This window comes from Oncorhynchus nerka, linkage group LG15 (assembly GCF_034236695.1).
Source record: "Oncorhynchus nerka isolate Pitt River linkage group LG15, Oner_Uvic_2.0, whole genome shotgun sequence".
Lineage (NCBI taxonomy): Eukaryota > Metazoa > Chordata > Actinopteri > Salmoniformes > Salmonidae > Oncorhynchus > Oncorhynchus nerka.
The window spans coordinates 8,253,299-8,273,854 of NC_088410.1; the positions used below are offsets into that span (position 1 = coordinate 8,253,299).

The following is a 20,556-nucleotide window of genomic DNA, read 5'->3' on the forward strand; positions in this document are numbered from 1 at the left end:
GTATTTGTGTCTCTCTGTGACGAGGCTGGTCGCTCCTCTCTGACCTCACTGGGTAGAACCTTCTCCCGGACCACTAGCCCTTATGGATTCTAGAGTTGGCATTATGACTGGACATTCTAGAGTGTTACACACATTCTAAAGTCCGAAGCTTAGAGACGTCATCAACAACACTCTGCATTGTCTGTAGTATCATCTCCTTTCTTTCCCGTCTCTCTCTGGTCCCAGAGGACATCCTACATGGTTATAAAGCTGCTGTGTCTATGTCGTGTTCCCTCCTTCCACTAGGAGAGCATTATGAAGCTGTGATTCCTCTGGTCTCCCTCCTCTACTCCCGCCATCTGTCAGGGCCCCCCGTAGTACCTCCTCTTTCCTCTAGGGGGGGGGGGTCAAGAGGCTGTGATTCATCAGCTGTTTCCGTTCTACCAGCATTACTTGGCATGACATGCCCCTTCATCAAGAGGCCATAACTCCTCCTCCTCCCCCCCTGTCTCCATGTCTCCTCCTCCCCTCTCTCTGTCTCCCTGGCTCTCAGGGCTCCCAGTAAAACCCTCAGCAGGGTATTCTCCTCCCCTGTCAAGAGGCCATATAACTCCTTTCCTCCCCTGTCGTCTCCTCCTCCCCTGTCTCCTCCTCCTCCTCCTCCCCTGTCTCCTCTTCTTCATTCTCCTCCTCCCCTCTCTCTGTCTCCCTGGCTCTCAGGGCTCCCAGTAAAACCCTCAGCAGGGTATTCTCCTCCCCTGTCAAGAGGCCATATAACTCCTTTCCTCCCCCCAGTCTCCCCTCCTCCCCTGTCTCCTCCTCCTCCTCCTCCTCCTGTCTCCTCTTCCCGTTCTCCTCCTCCCCTCTCTCTGTCTCCCTGGCTCTCAGGGCTCCCAGTAAAACCCTCAGCAGGGTATTCTCCTCCCCTGTCAAGAGGCCATATAACTCCTCTCCTCCCCCGTCTCCTCCTCCTCCTCCCCCGTCTCCTCCTCCTCCGTCTCCTCCTCCCCTCTCCCTGGCTCTCAGGGCTCCCAGTAAAACCCTCAGCAGGGTATTCTCCTCCCCTGTCAAGAGGCCATATAACTCCTCTCCTCCCCTGTCGTCTCCTCCTCCTCCCCCGTCTCCTCCTCTTCGTTCTCCTCCTCCCCTCTCTCTGTCTCCCTGGCTCTCAGGGCTCCCAGTAAAACCCTCAGCAGGGTATTCTCCTCCCCTGTCAAGAGGCCATATAACTCCTCTCCTCCCCTGTCATCTCCTCCTCCCCCGTCTCCTCCTCCTCCTCCGTCTCCTCCTCTTCGTTCTCCTCCTCCCCTCTCTCTGTCTCCCTGGCTCTCAGAGCTCCCAGTAAAACCCTCAGCAGCGTATTCTCAGTGAGAAGGTTCTCTGATGCGTCCGCTAGTTCCTGTAGTCTCCTGACCGCCTCCCCTAACTGACGACTCTTCTCCTTGTGCTGCTCCACTAGGCTCAGCCTCTCGCGTTGCAGCTCGCCATTCTGGGACTGCAGCAGTGCATTGTGGGTCTCCAGGGCCATGGCGTCGAAGGATAACCGCCGGTTGTCTCGCCACAGCTGGGCCAGTTGGTTGGAGAGGCGCTGGCGTGCACGATGTAACGTCTGGACTTCTCCTTGTAGAGCGCGGAACTCCGCCTTGAGGAGAACGTGAGGGTGAGGGTCGGATCCGTCTGCTTTCATTGGCTGGTGGGCGGAGTCGGAGTGCTTCAGGATGAAGCGTAATAGGGTGGGGAGAGTGATGGGCGTGTCCTCCGGGAACTTGACGGACAGGTGTTTCCTAAGAGACGAAGAGAGTCAGGAAGTAACATTAGACTAGTTAGTCTAACTAAATGAGGCATGAGAGGCTGTGGGAAATCTTTCATATTAGTGAATCATAGACCAAAGGTCTTGTTCAGTACACAGAGAACAGTCTATTCAACAACAGGTCTTGTTTAGTACAGAGAGAACAGTCTATTCAATATCAGGTCTTGTTCAGTACACAGAGAACAGTCTATTCAACAACAGGTCTTGTTTAGTACACAGAGAACAGTCTATTCAACAACAGGTCTTGTTTAGTACAGAGAGAACAGTCTATTCAATATCAGGTCTTGTTCAGTACACAGAGAACAGTCTATTCAACAACAGGTCTTGTTCAGTACACAGAGAACAGTCTATTCAACAACAGGTCTTGTTTAGTACACAGAGAACAGTCTATTCAACAACAGGTCTTGTTTAGTACACAGAGAACAGTCTATTCAACAACAGGTCTTGTTTAGTATGATGGGTAGAGTTCATGTTCTGTATTACCTGTGTCTGGGGAAGAGGACAGGTATGTGTTCTGTCTTACCAGTGTCTGGGGAAGAGGACAGGTATGTGTTCTGTCTTACCAGTGTCTGGGGAAGAGGACAGGTATGTGTTCTGTCTTACCAGTGTCTGGGGAAGAGGACAGGTATGTGTTCTGTCTTACCAGTGTCTGGGGAAGAGGACAGGTATGTGTTCTGTCTTACCAGTGTCTGGGGAAGAGGAGGACAGGTATGTGTTCTGTATTACCTGTGTCTGAGGAAGACAGGAGGAGTGTCTGAGGTATGTGTTCTGTATTACCTGTGTCTGGGGAAGAGGAGGACAGAGGGGAAGTGATCCACCATGAACTCCCACGGCAGGTCGTTACGCGCCACGTTCACCCTACACACAGAGACAGTATGACGTCACATCCTGTTACTACAGGAATTTTAACTGTAAACAGTTGAATATCAATGGTATGTAAAAAAGCTAAATAAAATTCAACCCAATTCAGCACTACATCACAAAATAGAAACAACCCCCCCCAACCAGTCAGCCAGCCAGTCAGCCAGCCAACCAGCCAGTCAGCGAGCCAGCCAGCCAGTCAACCAGCCAGTCAGCGAGCGAGCCAGCCAGCCAGTCAGCCAGCCAACAAGTCAGCCAGCCAACCAGTCAGCCAGCCAACCAGTCAGTCAGCCAACCAGTCAGTCAGCCACCCAAGCTGCCAGTCAGTCAGCTAGCCAACAAGTCAGCCAGCCAACAAGTCAGCCAGCCACCCAAGCTGCCAGCCAACCAGCGAGCCAGTCAGCAAGCCAACCAGTCAGCCAACCAGTCAGTCAGCCAACCAGTCAGCCAGCCAACCAGTCAGTCAACCAGTCAGTCAGTCAGTCAACCAGCCAGCCAGTCAGCCACCCAAGCTGCCAGCCAGTCAGTCAGTCAGCCAACCAACCAGTCAGTCAACCAGTCAGTCAACCAGTCAGTCAGCCAGCCAGCCAGCCAGCCAGCCAGCCAGCCAGCCACCCAAGCTGTCAGCCAGTCAGCCAGCCAGTCAGTCAGCCCTACCTGGCGATGGTGACGGTGCTGTTTCCACGGAACATTCTAGCCAGCTGGATGATGACGTGGTTTAGAACAGAGCAGTATCCACACCACTGACTGTAGTAGACCACAGCACCACATCCACACCACTGACTGTAGAGAACACAACACGTTTTATATCCACACCACTGACTGTAGTAGAACAGCACCACATCCTGGAGAACACAACACGTTTTATATCCACACCACTGACTGTAGTAGAACAGCACCACATCCTGGAGAACACAACACGTAACCACTTTATATCCAGAACACAACACATAACCACTGACTGTAGTAGAACAGCACCACATCCTGGAGAACACAACACGTTTTATATCCATAACCACTGACTGTAGTAGAACAGCACCACATCCTGGAGAACACAACACGTTTTATATCCATAACCACTGACTGTAGTAGAACAGCACCACATCCTGGAGAACACAACACGTTTTATATCCATAACCACTGACTGTAGTAGAACAGCACCACATCCTGGAGAACACAACACGTTTTATATCCATAACCACTGACTGTAGTAGAACAGCACCACATCCTGGAGAACACAACACGTTTTATAGCCATAACCACTGACTGTAGTAGAACAGCACCACATCCTGGAGAACACAACACGTTTTATAGGCCACACCACTGACTGTAGTAGAACAGCACCACATCCTGGAGAACACAACACGTTTATAGGCACACCACTGACTGTAGTAGAACAGCACCACATCCTGAGAACAGCACCATATCCATAACCACTGACTGTAGTAGAACAGCACCACATCCTGGAGAACACAACACGTTTTATATCCATAACCACTGACTGTAGTAGAACAGCACCACATCCTGGAGAACACAACACGTTTTATAGCCACACCACTGACTGTAGTAGAACAGCACCACATCCTGGAGAACACAACACGTTTTATATCCAAAACCACTGACTGTAGTAGAACAGCACCACATCCTGGAGAACACAACACATTAAAGACGTTTTATAGCCACACCACTGACTGTAGTAGAACAGCACCACATCCTGGAGAACACAACACGTTTTATAGCCATAACCACTGACTGTAGTAGAACAGCACCACATCCTGGAGAACACAACACGTTTTATATCCATAACCACTGACTGTAGTAGAACAGCACCACATCCTGGAGAACACAACACGTTTTATATCCATAACCACTGACTGTAGTAGAACAGCACCACATCCTGGAGAACACAACACGTTTTATATCCATAACCACTGACTGTAACCAGCACCACATCCTGGAGAACACAACACGTTTTATAGCCATAACCACTGACTGTAGTAGAACAGCACCACATCCTGGAGAACACAACACGTTTTATATCCATAACCACTGACTGTAGTAGAACAGCACCACATCCTGGAGAACACAACACGTTTTATAGCCATAACCACTGACTGTAGTAGAACAGCACCACATCCTGGAGAACACAACACCATTGACTGTAAGAACAGCACCACATTTTTTTATAGCCACAACCACTGACTGTAGTAGAACAGCACCACATCCTGGAGAACACAACACATTAAAGTTTTTATAGCCATAACCACTGACTGTAGTAGAACAGCACCACATCCTGGAGAACACAACACGTTTTATAGCCATAACCACTGACTGTAGTAGAACAGCACCACATCCTGGAGAACACAACACTGTAAGAACAGCACCACATCCTGGAGAACACAACACATTAAAGACGTTTTATATCCATAACCACTGACTGTAGTAGAACAGCACCACATCCTGGAGAACACAACACGTTTTATAGCCATAACCACTGACTGTAGTACCTGAGAACAGCACCACATCCTGGAGAACACAACACGTTAAAGAGTGATTTATCACATTCATCAAGAAAAGCTGTTTTATAGCCATAAGCCCTGTCCATCCTAGAAACCAGAAACCAGTCTGAACTGAACAACTACAACTAGGACGTGTCTTTAAAGGTCTGTCAAATCAAACCACACAGTTATTATGGTGTTAAACCAGTGTGAGGTGGTGGTGAGGACCACCTTCCCTCTCCCTCCCTCCCTCTCCTGCTCCTCCCTCTCCTCCTCTCTCCTCCCTGCTCCTCCTCTCTCATTTTTACTCCTCCTCTCCCTGGCTGCCTCCTCTCTCTCCTCCCTCTCCCCTCCTCATTTTTCTCTCTCCCTTTCTACTCCCTCCTCTCCTCCCTCCTCCTCCTCATTTTCCTCTCTCCTTTCTACTCCGTCTCCCTGGATGCCTCCTCTCTCTCCTCCCTCCCTGCTCCTCCTCCCTGCTCCTCCTCTCTCTCTTCCTCCCTCCCTCTCCACTCCTCCCTCATTTTTCTCTCTCCTTTCTACTCCCTCTCCCTGGCTGCCTCCTCTCTCTCCCCTCCTCCTTTTCCTCTTTCCTTTCTACTCCGTCTCCCTGGATGCCTCCTCTCTCTCACCCACCCTGTGAGGATCCATGACAGTAGTAAGGAAAGAGGTGGTGGTCAGCTCTGAGATGAGGGGTCTCTTCTGGGTCCTCTCCTCCTCTCTCCTCCCCACCAGGCGTCTCTGCAGTGGGCTGTGGGAGGTGCTAAAGTTCCTGATGAACAACTCTGGAGGGACAAGACGACACACATGGGTATAAAGCTGTCTATTTTCCCTAGACCTGGCCTGGGTTCAAATACTATTAGAAATCTTTCAAATACTTTGCTTTAGCCTGCCTGGAGTGCCAGATGGGTGGGGTTTGCAGTTTCAGGACATTTCTATTGGTCCATTAAGCCAGGCCAGCTCAATCAAGCACAGCTGCAGAATTTTAAATTATTTCAAATGGTATTTAAACCCAGGTCTGTTTCAAGTAGACAGTGACTCTAACAGTAGCTAGTTGACCCTGTAGCTCCCCAGAGACTCTGTAACAGTAGCTAGTTGACCCTGTAGCTCCCCAGAGACTCTCTAACAGTAGCTAGTTGACCCAGTAGCTCCCCAGTGACTCTAACAGCAGCTAGTTGACCCTGTAGCTCCCCAGTGACTCTGTAACAGTAGCTAGTTGACCCAGTAGCTCCCCAGTCTTACCCAGAGACTCTGTAACAGTAGCTAGTTGACCCAGTAGCTCCCCAGTCTTATCTAGAGACTCTGTAACAGTAGCTAGTTGACCCAGTAACTCCCCAGTCTTACCCAGTGACTCTGTAACAGTAGCTAGTTGACCCAGTAACTCCCCAGAGACTCTGTACCAGTAACAGCTAGTTGACCCTGTAACTCCCCAGAGACTCTGTAACAGTAGCTAGTTGACCCTGTAGCTCCCCAGTCATACCCAGAGACTCTGTAACAGTAGCTAGTTGACCCAGTAACTCCCCAGTCTTACCCAGAGACTCTGTAACAGTAGCTAGTTGACCCAGTAACTCCCCAGTCTTACCCAGAGACTCTGTAACAGTAGCTAGTTGACCCAGTAACTCCCCAGTCTTACCCAGAGGCTCTAACAGTAGCTAGTTGACCCAGTAACTCACCAGTCTTACCCAGAGACTCTGTAACAGTAGCTAGTTGACCCAGTATCTCCCCAGTCTTACCCAGAGACTCTGTAACAGTAGCTAGTTGACCCAGTATCTCCCCAGTCTTACCCAGAGACTCTGTAACAGTAGCGGTTCCTCTGTGGTCCAGAACGTAGTGCACCTCATCCTTCAGGTTCACGATGGTCACAAATGACTGTGCGCCATCACCGGTCCCGTTGCCTAGCAACCTTCCTAACTCCCCCAGGCCACCGCCACCCATCTCGGCGTTGCCTAGCGCCCCGAGACGCACCGCCAGCGGCCAGTGGAGGGCGGAGTCCAGGATGTAGAACCTGAGCGTCTTATTTGTCCGACACCTCAACCCTTTAATCCCGCCTGCATCCTGGTCCTGGGAGGACGGGGAGGAGTCCTGGGAGGAAGATGGTGAGGGAGGGGTGTCCCTAACCCCTCGTTGTCTCAGCCCTAGCCCCTGATGTGGGGGAAGGAAACCCCTAGCTGTCCCAGAGTTCTACAACAGGCACTATAGCGACCTGACGACGGGCTGTAGCTACTCAGGATGTTACTACAGGCAACCGTCGTCGCCGTCGCAGCAACAGGTAGGCAGCATCGTCTGAGGTAGGACTGGAGCACGGCAGCGCCAGCTGATGTCTGGGAGGGGAAGGTGCACAGGGGAGTGCGACCCGGATTGGACTGGTTGAGACAAAGCTCACACACCCTGGAGGTGGAGCCTGGAAGGGGGTGTGGCCTGGGCAGAACCACTGAGAGGCAGCAGAGAGGGGGGGACAGGGGCTGGGAGGGTCCACTGTAGTAGTGGTCAGAGGGGTGGTGGTGGTGAGGGGAGTCGCTACAGGAATGGTAGCGAACCGCGACGTCTGCAATCTAGAAGGGGGTCGAAGAGTTAAATTAATGTGGATATAAAAATGGAGAGATTTAGACATTCTCATCTTCAGAGATCTGAAGCCGTCTGACTACATTCATCTAGATGGAACAATTCACAATGATGTTCTCGAGCCATGTTTTATTCTTCATCACATCAAAATATGAAATGTTGTAGTAAATTTATTTTATTTTATTGTAGTTGTAGTAGTGGTTGATGTAAGGGTCGTCGTTGTTGTCGTGGTGACTCACCTGCGTCAGCAGCGGGTCGGGGCCGTGCCCCAGGGGATTGTGGGGCAGGAAGAGCAGGAGGGCAGGGCCTTTGGTCAGTTCCTGCTCCAGAAGGCGGGACTTAGCACCAGTCGGCGCCAGCCATTGGAGGACGGTCTCGCGGTGCTCAAAGACCCAGGAACAGATGCCTTCAGAGGTGAAGTTACGCTCCCAACTAGGGAAAATCTGAGGGGGAGGGAGGAGAGAGAGGGGAGAGACGGGGAGAGGGGGATAGAGAGGGAGTCAGGGGGATAGAGAGGGGGAGAGGGGGATAGAGGGATAGAGAGAGGAGTCGGGGGGGATAGAGAGGGGGAGATAGAGGGGATAGAGGGATAGAGGAAGAGACGGGGGGAGATAGAGGGGATAGAGAGAGGGGATAGACGGGGAGAGGAGTCAGGGGGAGACGGGGGAGAGACGGGAGAGAGAGGGGATGGGATGGGGGAGTCAGGGGAGACAGGGGAGAGGAGTCAGGGAGAGGGGATAGAGAGGGGAGAGATAGGGGATAGAGGGATAGACGGGGAGAGGGGATAGAGAGGGGAGAGGGAGTCAGGGGGGAACCAGACGAGGGAGTCAGGGGGAGAGAGGGGAGAGACGGGGAGTCAGGGGGAGAGAGGGGGAGAGGGGATAGAGGGGAGGGATGGGAGAGAGAGGGGAGGATAGAGAGGGGATAGAGAGGGGATAGAGGGGGATAGAGGGGATAGAGGGGGAGATGGGGGGATAGAGGGGGAGACGGGGATAGAGAGGGGATAGATGGGATAGAGGTGGGAGAGGGGGGATAGGGGGATAGAGAGGGAGAGATGGGGATAGAGAGGGGATAGAGGGGGGAGAGGGGATGGAGAGGAGAGTCAGGGGATAGAGAGGGATAGAGGGGGATAGAGAGAGGGATAGAGAGGGGATAGAGGGGGAGACGGGATAGAGGGGGAGACGGGATAGAGGGGGAGACAGGGGGGATAGAGAGGGGATAGATGGGATAGAGGGGAGGGGGATAGATGGGATAGAGGGGGAGAGGGGAGACGGGGGAGAGGGGAGAGACGGGGAGATGGGATAGAGAGGGGACAGGGGGAGACGGGGGATAGAGAGGGGATAGAGGGGATAGATGGGATAGAGGTGGGAGAGAGAGGGATAGGGGGGGAGACGGGGGATAGAGAGGGGATAGAGGGGGGAGACAGAAAGGTAAAGCTAAACCTCCATAGGAACAAATTACAGTACCAGGAGATATTCCTGAATATTTGACCCGACCAGGAGAAAGTCACTATCGCATTAGAGGAAACCAAGACTACTCTCAGGGCCGGCCTGCTGGTGCTCACTAGCAGGAGTGACTTTACCCAGCAGGTCAGGATAATTAACGTGGCAGGATAATTAACGTGGCAGGTCAGGATAATTAACGTGGCAGGATAGGATAATTAACGTGGCAGGTCAGGATAATTAACGTGGCAGGATAATTAACGTGGCAGGATAATTAACGTGGCAGGTTAGGATAATTAACGTGACAGGTCAGGATAATTAACGTGGCAGGATAATTAACGTGGCAGGATAAATAACGTGGCAGGTTAGGATAATTAACGTGGCAGGTCAGGATAATTAACGTGGCAGGATAATTAACGTGGCAGGGCAGGATAATTAACGGGCAGGATGGGCAGGATAATTAATTAACGTGGCAGGTCAGGATAATTAACGTGGCAGGATAATTAACGTGGCAGGATAATTAACGTGGCAGGATAATTAACGTGGCAGGTTAGGATAATTACGGGTCAGGTTAATTAACGTGGCAGGATAATTAACGTGGCAGGATAATTAACGTGGCAGGATAATTAACGTGGCAGGTTAGGATAATTAACGTGGCAGGTTAGGATCATTAACGGATAATTAACAGGTTAGGATCATTAACGTGGCAGGTTAGGATCATTAACGTGGCAGGTTAGGATCATCAACGTGGCAGGTTAGGATCATCAACGTGGCAGGTTAGCATAATTAGGTTTAGGTTAAGAAAAGGGTTAGCTAAAATTGTCCCCTGATCTACAACCAGGTCTGCCCTTAAAAAAAAAACAGTCTTGGTTTCCACTAATGCGACTCTGGGCCCTGACAAGTCTGTTTGTCACGTGCTGATGACATCACCACTGAGCAGTGAGTAGTTGAAGTGTCGGTAGACAAGGGGGTGGGCGTGTGTCGACTGACCAATGAGGAGTTGACGTGTCAGTAGACAAGGGGGTGGGCGTGTGTCGACTGACAAGGGGGTGGGCGTATGTCGACTGACCAATGAGGGGTTGAAGTGGAAGGTAGACAAGGGGGTGGGGGTGGCGTGTGTCGACTGACCAATGAGGAGTTGAAGTGTCGGTAGACAAGGGGGGTGGGCGTGTGTCGACTGACCAATGAGGAGTTGAAGTGTCGGTAGACAAGGGGGTGGGCGTGTCGACTGACCAATGAGGAGTTGAAGTGTCAGTAGACAAGGGGGTGGGCGTGTGTCGACTGACCAATGAGGAGTTGAAGTGTCGGTAGACAAGGGGGGTGGGCGTGTGTCGACTGACCAATGAGGAGTTGAAGTGTCGGTGCAGGTAGACTGTCTGGTCATCTCTGACTGAGATGGACTCTGCCACCTGTCTACTGGTCACCACCCCGAAACGCACCGCACCACGGAAGTCTGAGGCAGGGAAGAGCAACACACACTTTCATTGATCTTTTACTTCTCATTTCTATAGTCACAGAACTAGAATGAGTAGAACAGGCCTTGCTATGTATTGGGCAGGTCTATTCATTCTATTTCAATGGCTATGACATTCTACTCCGGTGGCAAAAACCCCAGCAGGTAGCGGTTATCAAAGACACTGGATTAGAGGACTTACATTTATCCATCAACAACATGGATGTTAATGTTTAGCTTACCTCTCTTCAGGGCTTTAGGGAGATAGCCAGTTAGCATGTAGCGGTTAGCTTACCTCTCTTCAGGGCTTTAGGGAGATAGCCAGTTACCTCTCTTCAGGGCTTTAGGGAGTTAGCCAGTTAGCATGTAGAGGTTAGCTTACCTCTCTTCAGGGCTTTAGGGAGTTAGCATGTAGCGGTTAGCTTACCTCTCTTCAGGGCTTTAGGGAGTTAGCATGTAGCGGTTAGCTTACCTCTCTTCAAGGCTTTAGGGAGTTAGCATGTAGCGGTTAGCTTACCTCTCTTCAAGGCCTGCAGAGCTGAGGAGAGGTATGTGATGTAGCCGGGAGGCTGAGGAGAAGAGTTGAACTGGAAATAACCCACTACCCCCGGCTGGGAGGCAGGAGAGGAAAACAGACATGAAACACGTGACTTGGGTTGCAAAAATCCAGTAGCTTCCTCAAAATTCAAAGGTTTTCCAGAAACCTTGGTTAGAGGATTCTGGATTTCCTGTTTATTCCCTCCTGATTCTGTGAATCCTCCAAACAGGATTTCTGTTCAACCTGGGCATTATGGGAAAGGTACTGTGACATCACAGGTCATAGAAGCAGTAGAAGCAGTCAGCCATGTCAGAAAGACTCACTTTTAATCTAGGTCTTATCTACAGGCTAAACCCTGCTAGCAAAACAAACCAGGCTCTCTGTTGTGACAGACAGAGGCACTACAGAAAGGATTAAACAAAAAAACTGGCTAAACAGCTCCTCCAGAACATAACACCCTCCACCATACCGTACACGACACCTGACCCACAGGTACACCACACCTAGTGGACCACTCCCAAATGGCACCCGGTTCCCTATATATAGGTGTCCTACTGTTTAACCATGGCCCTGTAGGGCACGATAAAGGAACAGGGTTTCATTTGAGATATGATCACTCATTGTGACATCGAACTCTTGTCTTTCAACAGAAAAATAACACCCAAAGCATAACACTCATTTCCTCTCATCTCTTTGTTTCTCTGCTCTGTCTTTATTCTTATTCCTTCAGCCCCCACCCCCCATTCTTATCCCTTATCCCTATCCCCCCCCCATACCTCATGATAAGACAGGAAGTCTTGTAGTGTGGCTCGTGATGGTAGGTAGGTCAGTGGGGTGATGACTCTCAGGATGAACCTCTCTACATAGGAAGCCAGGAACGGACCCTTGTACTCTATAGGGCCAAACCTCCAGAACCAGACAGGGGGACAGATACAACATGGTCAGAGTAGGAGGACCCATTTAGAACCAGACAGGGGGGGTCAGAGTAGGAGGATACAACATGTCAGAGTAGGAGGACCCATTTAGAACCAGACAGGGGGGGACAGATACAACATGTCAGAGTAGGAGGACCCATTTAGAACCAGACAGGGGGGTGACAGATACAACATGTCAGAGGACCCATTTAGGAGGACCCATTTAGAACCAGACAGGGGGGGGACAGATACAACATGTCAGAGTAGGAGGACCCATTTAGAACCAGACAGGGGGGACAGATACAACATGTCAGAGTAGGAGGACCCATTTAGAACCAGACAGGGGGGACAGATACAACATGTCAGAGTAGGAGGACCCATTTAGAACCAGACAGGGGGGACAGATACAACATGTCAGAGTAGGAGGACCCATTTAGAACCAGACAGGGGGGGATACAACATGTCAGAGTAGGAGGACCCATTTAGAACCAGACAGGGGGGAGGACCCAGATACAACATGTCAGAGTAGGAGGACCCATTTAGAACCAGACAGGGGGGGGGGGGATACAACATGTCAGAGTAGGAGGACCCATTTAGAACCAGACAGGGGGGGATACAACATGTCAGAGTAGGAGGACCCATTTAGAACCAGACAGGGGGGGACAGATACAACATGTCAGAGTAGGAGGACCCATTTAGAACCAGACAGGGGGGGGGACAGATACAACATGTCAGAGTAGGAGGACCCATTTAGAACCAGACAGGGGGACAGATACAACATGTCAGAGTAGGAGGACCCATTTAGAACCAGACAGGGGGGGATACAACATGTCAGAGTAGGAGGACCCATTTAGAACCAGACAGGGGGGGGGGGATACAACATGTCAGAGTAGGAGGACCCATTTAGAACCAGACAGGGGGGGGTCAGGGGACAGATACAACATGTCAGAGTAGGAGGACCCATTTAGAACCAGACAGGGGGGGACAGATACAACATGTCAGAGTAGGAGGACCCATTTAGAACCAGACAGGGGGGGGGGGACAGAGATGTCAGAGTAGGAGGACCCATTTAGAACCAGACAGGGGGGATATGTCAGAGTAGGAGGACCCATTTAGAACCAGACAGGGGGGACAGATACAACATGTCAGAGTAGGAGGACCCATTTAGAACCAGACAGGGGGGGACAGATACAACATGTCAGAGGAGGACCCATTTAGAACCAGACAGGGGGGGACATGTCAGAGTAGGAGGACCCATTTAGAACCAGACAGGGGGGGGACAGATACAACATGTCAGAGTAGGAGGACCCATTTAGAACCAGACAGGGGGGTCAGAGTAGGAGGACCCATTTAGAACCAGACATGGGGGGGGATACAACATGTCAGAGTAGGAGGACCCATTTAGAACCAGACAGGGGGGGGCAGATACAACATGTCAGAGTAGGAGGACCCATTTAGAACCAGACAGGGGGATACAACATGTCAGAGTAGGAGGACCCATTTAGAACCAGACAGGGGGGAGGGGACAGATACAACATGGAGAGGACCCATTTAGAACCAGACAGGGGGGGATACAACATGTCAGAGTAGGAGGACCCATTTAGAACCAGACAGGGGGGGACAGATACAACATGTCAGAGTAGGAGGACCCATTTAGAACCAGACAGGGGGGGGACAGATACAACATGTCAGAGTAGGAGGACCCATTTAGAACCAGACAGGGGGGGACAGATACAACATGTCAGAGTAGGAGGACCCATTTAGAACCAGACAGGGGGGATACAACATGTCAGAGTAGGAGGACCCATTTAGAACCAGACAGGGGGGGGATACAACATGTCAGAGTAGGAGGACCCATTTAGAACCAGACAGGGGGGGGAGGATACAACATGTCAGAGTAGGAGGACCCATTTAGAACCAGACAGGGGGGACAGATACAACATGTCAGAGTAGGAGGACCCATTTAGAACCAGACAGGGGGGGGACAGATACAACATGTCAGAGTAGGAGGACCCATTTAGAACCAGACAGGGGGGGTCAGAGTAGGAGGACATTTAGAACCAGACAGGGGGGGGACAGATACAACATGTCAGAGTAGGAGGACCCATTTAGAACCAGACAGGGGGGGACAGATACAACATGTCAGAGTAGGAGACAGACCCATTTAGAACCAGACCAGACAGGGGGGGATACAACATGTCAGAGTAGGAGGACCCATTTAGAACCAGACAGGGGGATACAACATGTCAGAGTAGGAGGACCCATTTAGAACCAGACAGGGGGGGGGATACAACATGTCAGAGTAGGAGGACCCATTTAGAACCAGACAGGGGGGATACAACATGTCAGAGTAGGAGGACCCATTTAGAACCAGACAGGGGGGATACAACATGTCAGAGTAGGAGGACCCATTTAGAACCAGACAGGGGGGATACAACATGTCAGAGTAGGAGGACAAGAACATGTCAGAGTAGGAGGACCCATTTAGAACCAGACAGGGGGGGGACAGATACAACATGTCAGAGTAGGAGGACCCATTTAGAACCAGACAGGGGGGTCAGGGACAGGAGGACCCATTTACAACATGTCAGAGTAGGAGGACCCATTTAGAACCAGACAGGGGGGGATACAACATGTCAGAGTAGGAGGACCCATTTAGAACCAGACAGGGGGGGGATACAACATGTCAGAGTAGGAGGACCCATTTAGAACCAGACAGGGGGGTCAGAGAGGAGGACAGATACAACATGTCAGAGTAGGAGGACCCATTTAGAACCAGACAGGGGGGGATACAACATGTCAGAGTAGGAGGACCCATTTAGAACCAGACAGGGGGGGGACAGATACAACATGTCAGAGTAGGAGGACCCATTTAGAACCAGACAGGAGGGGGACAGATACAACATGTCAGAGTAGGAGGACCCATTTAGAACCAGACAGGGGGGATACAACATGTCAGAGTAGGAGGACCCATTTAGAACCAGACAGGGGGGGATACAACATGTCAGAGTAGGAGGACCCATTTAGAACCAGACAGGGGGGGAGGACCCATTTAGACAGATACAACATGTCAGAGTAGGAGGACCCATTTAGAACCAGACAGGGGGGGGACAGATACAACATGTCAGAGTAGGAGGACCCATTTAGAACCAGACAGGGGGGACATACAACATGTCAGAGTAGGAGGACCCATTTAGAACCAGACAGGGGGATACAACATGTCAGGTAGGAGGACCCATTTAGAACCAACATGTCAGAGTAGGAGGACAGATACAACATGTCAGAGTAGGAGGACCCATTTAGAACCAGACAGGGGGGATACAACATGTCAGGTAGGAGGACCCATTTAGAACCAGACAGGGGGGGGGATACAACATGTCAGAGTAGGAGGACCCATTTAGAACCAGACAGGGGGGGGGGATACAACATGTCAGAGTAGGAGGACCCATTTAGAACCAGACAGGGGGATACAACATGTCAGAGTAGGAGACAGACCCATTTAGAACCAGACAGGGGGGGATACAACATGTCAGAGTAGGAGGACCCATTTAGAACCAGACAGGGGGGGGGATACAACATGTCAGAGTAGGAGGACCCATTTAGAACCAGACAGGGGGGACAGATACAACATGTCAGAACCAGACAGGGGGGAGGGGAAGATAGGGTAGGACCCATTTAGAACCAGACAGGGGGGGGGGATACAACATGTCAGAGTAGGAGGACCCATTTAGAACCAGACAGGGGGAGGGGAGGGGGAGGACCCATTTAGAACCAGACACAACATGTCAGAGTAGGAGGACCCATTTAGAACCAGACAGGGGGGGACAGATACAACATGTCAGAGTAGGAGGACCCATTTAGAACCAGACAGGGGGGGGACAGATACAACATGTCAGAGTAGGAGGACCCATTTAGAACCAGACAGGGGGGATACAACATGTCAGACCCATTTAGAACCAGACAGGGGGGGGGATACAACATGTCAGACCAGAACCAGACAGGGGGGGGACAGATACAACATGTCAGAGTAGGAGGACCCATTTAGAACCAGACAGGGGGGGGGACAGATACAACATGTCAGAGTAGGAGGACCCATTTAGAACCAGACAGGGGGGAGGATACAACATGTCAGAGTAGGAGGACCCATTTAGAACCAGACAGGGGGGACCCATTTAGAAACAGACAACATGTCAGAGGGGAGGACCCATAGAACCAGACATGTCAGAGTAGGAGGACCCATTTAGAACCAGACAGGGGGGGAACCAGACAGATACAACATGTCAGAGTAGGAGGACCCATTTAGAACCAGACAGGGGGGGACAGATACAACATGTCAGAGTAGGAGGACCCATTTAGAACCAGACAGGGGGGGACAGATACAACATGTCAGAGTAGGATGACCCATTTAGAACCAGACAGGGGGGACAGATACAACATGTCAGAGTAGGAGGACCCATTTAGAACCAGACAGGAGGGGGGACAGATACAACATGTCAGAGTAGGAGGACCCATTTAGAACCAGACAGGGGGGGACAGATACAACATGTCAGAGTAGGAGGACCCATTTAGAACCAGACAGGGGGGGGGGACAGATACAACATGTCAGAGTAGGAGGACCCATTTAGAACCAGACAGGAGGGGGGAGGACAGACAACATGTCAGAGTAGGAGGCCCCATTTAGAACCAGACAAGGGTCCGTTCTCCCTCTAGAACAGGTGAATGACAGGGTATAGATATAGGAGGACAACTAGACTAAATCATGTCAGAGTTGGAACCCATTTAGAACACTAGAACAGGTAGGTGACTATAGATATCAGAGCAACTAGACTAGGGAGGACCTCTTGTAGAACAGGTGGATGACAGTCAGGTACTTTAGTCTATATCTCCTTTAGTAGAACAGGTGGATGACAGGATATAGATATAGGGCAACTAGGCATATCCTTTACCTCTTGTAGAACAGGTGGATGACAGGATATAGATATAGAGGACTAGACTATATCTCCTTTACCTCTTGTAGAACAGGTGGATGACAGGATATTGGTAGAAGCTCTTCTGTTTCCTGCATTTAGAACCAGACAGGCTCCACCAACAGTTCACTTGCACCTGTACAAACAGACAGCAGAGGCAGAATAAGACCACAGCACACCACCTGTACAGACCAGGAGTCCCATTTAGAAACAGCTTCAGAATTTAATACAGTAACTAGGAGGTGTATTGAGTTGTACTGTCTACAGTAGAAACAGACTGGCAACCTGACTATATAGCACCATACTGTAGCTGTGCAATAGACCAGGGGTGTATTCATTAGTCCAAAACCGTTGCATAAACATTTGGTCTGTTGCAAAACATTTTGCAACAGAAACCTCTTCCTCCAAATGGAAAACATTTTGCAATGAAAACAAGTTTCTATACAACAAATTCAAGTAGGTCCCACCCTGTTTGCTTCCTGAGCAGTAAACAGTTTCCATTGCAAAAGGTTTTGCAACAGGCCAAACGTTTTGCAATGGTCTGTGACTAATGAATACAACCCTGTTCTGAAATATACTGTTCTGAACCAACCCTCAGCAGGATAAGCCAGTCAACAATAGTGCAGTTCCCTGCCTGTCTGGCCAGCCTCCGGACGACCTCTTGGCGAGTGGCGATGAAGTGTGAGTGCGTGTGTTCCTGCGTGTGTGTGTGTGTGTGTGTGTGTGTGTGCGGGCGTACATTCCTGTGTGTGTACCTGTTTGACCAGCCTCCGTGCGACCGCCTGGACCTCGTGGCGAGCGGCGATGGAGTGTGAGCGTGTGTGTGTGTGTACCTGTTTGACCAGCCTCCGTGCGACCTCCTGGACCTTGTGGCGAGCGGCGATGGAGTGTGAGCGTGTGTGTACCTGTTTGACCAGCCTCCGTGCGACCTCCTGGACCTCATGGCGAGCGGCGATGGAGTGTGAGCGTGTGTGTACCTGTTTGACCAGCCTCCGTGCGACCTCCTGACCTCGTGGCGGTTTTGCAACGGGAGTGTGAGCGTGTGTACCTGTTTGACCAGCCTCCGTGCGACCTCCTGGACCTCGTGGCGAGCGGCGATGGAGTGTGAGCGTGTGTGTACCTGTTTGACCAGCCTCCGTGCGACCTCCTGGACCTCGTGGCGATGGAGTGTGAGCGTGTGTGTACCTGTTTGACCAGCCTCCGTGCGACCTCCTGACCTCGTGGCGAGCGATGGAGTGTGAGCGTGTGTGTACCTGTTTGACCAGCCTCCGTGCGACCTCCTGGACCTCGTGGCGAGCGCGATGGAGTGTGAGCGTGTGTGTACCTGTTTGACCAGCCTCCGTGCGACCTCCTGGACCTCGTGGCGAGCGGCGATGGAGTGTGAGCGTGTGTGTACCTGTTTGACCAGCCTCCGTGCGACCTCCTGGACCTCGTGGCGAGCGGCGATGGAGTGTGAGCGTGTGTGTACCTGTTTGACCAGCCTCCGTGCGACCTCCTGGACCTCGTGGCGAGCGGCGATGGAGTGTGAGCGTGTGTGTGTGTACCTGTTTGACCAGCCTCCGTGCGACCTCCTGGACCTCGTGGCGAGCGGCGATGGAGTGAGCACACCAGGGAGCGTAGAAGAAGATGACGGACACCTCTGCCGCGCCCCTCAGCCTCTCCACCTGCTCCAGCTGACCCAGGTACAGGTCCACTACAGGGGCCTCGGCAGAGAAGAACCTCACCGGGGGACGCGCCGACGCAACCACATTCTTAGCCCGGCTAGGAGGGAGAAGAGGGACGGAAGGGGGTGTCAGAGAGAGAGACAGAGAGACAGAGACAGAGAGAGAGGAGGGATGGAAGGGGGTGTCAGAGAGAGAGAGAGAGAGAGAGACAGAGAGAGAGAAGAGGGATGGAAGGGGGTGTCAGAGAGAGAGAGAGACAGAGAGACAGAGACAGAGAGAGAGAAGAGGGATGGAAGGGGGTGTCAGAGAGAGAGAGAGACAGAGAGACAGACAGAGAGAGAGAAGAGGGATGGAAGGGGATGTCAGAGAGAGAGAGAGAGAGACAGAGAGAGATACCCAACCAACGAACCGATGATTTCCACATCAAACACACTGCAGGTGAGTTAGCCGAGACTGTTCTCCACCTATAAAAAAGTTGCTTACAGCTGCACTAGGGTCAGACAGCCGCACTAGGGTCAGACGGCCGCACTAGGGTCAGACGGCCGCACTAGGGTCAGACGGCCGCACTAGGGTCAGACGGCCGCACTAGGGTCAGACGGCCGCACTAGGGTCAGACAGCTGCACTAGGGTCAGACAGCATTCTTCTGTAGATTAAGCCGGTGACAGATGTGGATCGGAAAAGCGTACCTCAATCCAGGGATGAGAATTTAGTTGTATTGAGACTTGTTTCTACTGTATTATTGACTGTATGTTTGTTCGACTCCATGTGTAACTCTGTGTTGTTGAATGTGTCGAACTGCTTTGCTTTATCTTGGCCAGGTCGCAATTGTAAATGAGAACTTGTTCTCAACTAGCTTACCTGGTTAAATAAAGGTGAAATAAAAAATATATATAAAAAAAAATCTACTCAGGAATGCTGTTCGACCCCAGTGCAGCTGTAATCAATAGTGTCTCGGATCTGATGGCTAAACCATAACTATCAGCTATTGGAACATAGCCCACTGTTAAAGTTACAACTTCAGCCTAAGACAGATAGCTAGATCAGGGGGTTTTACCTCTCCTCTGGGACCCTCAGTTGGCTAGACAGATAGCTAGATCAGGGGGTTTTACCTAGGGGACCCCCAGTTGTTTTTTATCTATTCCAGAGTAAGCACACCTGATTCAACGAATCATCAAGCCGTTGTGAATTAGGTGAGCTTGTTCAGGGACACAACAAAACTGTGAAATGCCTGGTGGTTTGTCACTAAAAACCACAGATATCTACCGGCAGTTTATCAGCCATCCGAACGATGTTACCTACCTGCAGGTAAATGTAACCGCCAGTAGTAGCAGGACGCTCAGCAGTATCGCCCCGCAGACAAGCACTGGTCTCCGGGCCATCAGACTAGACACCTGCCTAAGAGACTGCCGCAGCCACCGAAGCATTACAGGGAACTACCCGGCTAGCCCTCCCATCGGATCTACACGCCCTGGCGGTATAAGGCCATTCAGCTAGCGGGCGGGGAGGTTGTAGGTTCCGCGAGGCGCGGTAGGGTTATTGTAGGTTCCGTAGGTTGCACATTTATCGTGTTTTGGGCAGAGTTTAGTTCAAACACGAACAAGCCAACCTTCCTTCCCCACGTAGACTTAGCTACTTCCGCAATGACGCTGCTCCACGTCAAGGGAGCGTCGGGAAGTAATCGGTCAAATCGGAAAAGTAGAATCGTTAGAATTTATTGTAGTAGTAGTAGTTCAATACTCAATCAGAATAAAAGTGACTTAAACTATGAATTTACTCCATTACTTATAGTTCTAAATGGATACGTATTGCATCGTAAAAAGTAAGGTGGTTGTTTTGTAAGGTTTCGTGTTATGAATTGTTTCGTTAT

General features: G+C 51.1%; 1 protein-coding gene across 1 annotated transcript; it reads right to left on the reverse strand.

Moving 5' to 3' along the window:
- Positions 1-833: 833 nt before the first annotated feature.
- LOC115123009 (thioredoxin domain-containing protein 11) lies at positions 834-20,339 on the reverse strand. The gene is given in 15 exon segments (XM_065000911.1): positions 834-994; positions 1,210-1,763; positions 2,567-2,647; positions 3,308-3,397; positions 5,085-5,110; positions 5,785-5,933; positions 6,933-7,253; positions 7,256-7,700; positions 7,950-8,153; positions 10,493-10,605; positions 11,123-11,216; positions 11,920-12,049; positions 17,066-17,160; positions 18,569-18,785; positions 19,989-20,339. Coding segments are annotated over 15 exon segments (2,730 nt in total). The 5' UTR covers positions 20,114-20,339; the 3' UTR covers positions 834-908.
- Between the last annotated feature and the right edge of the window lie 217 nt (positions 20,340-20,556).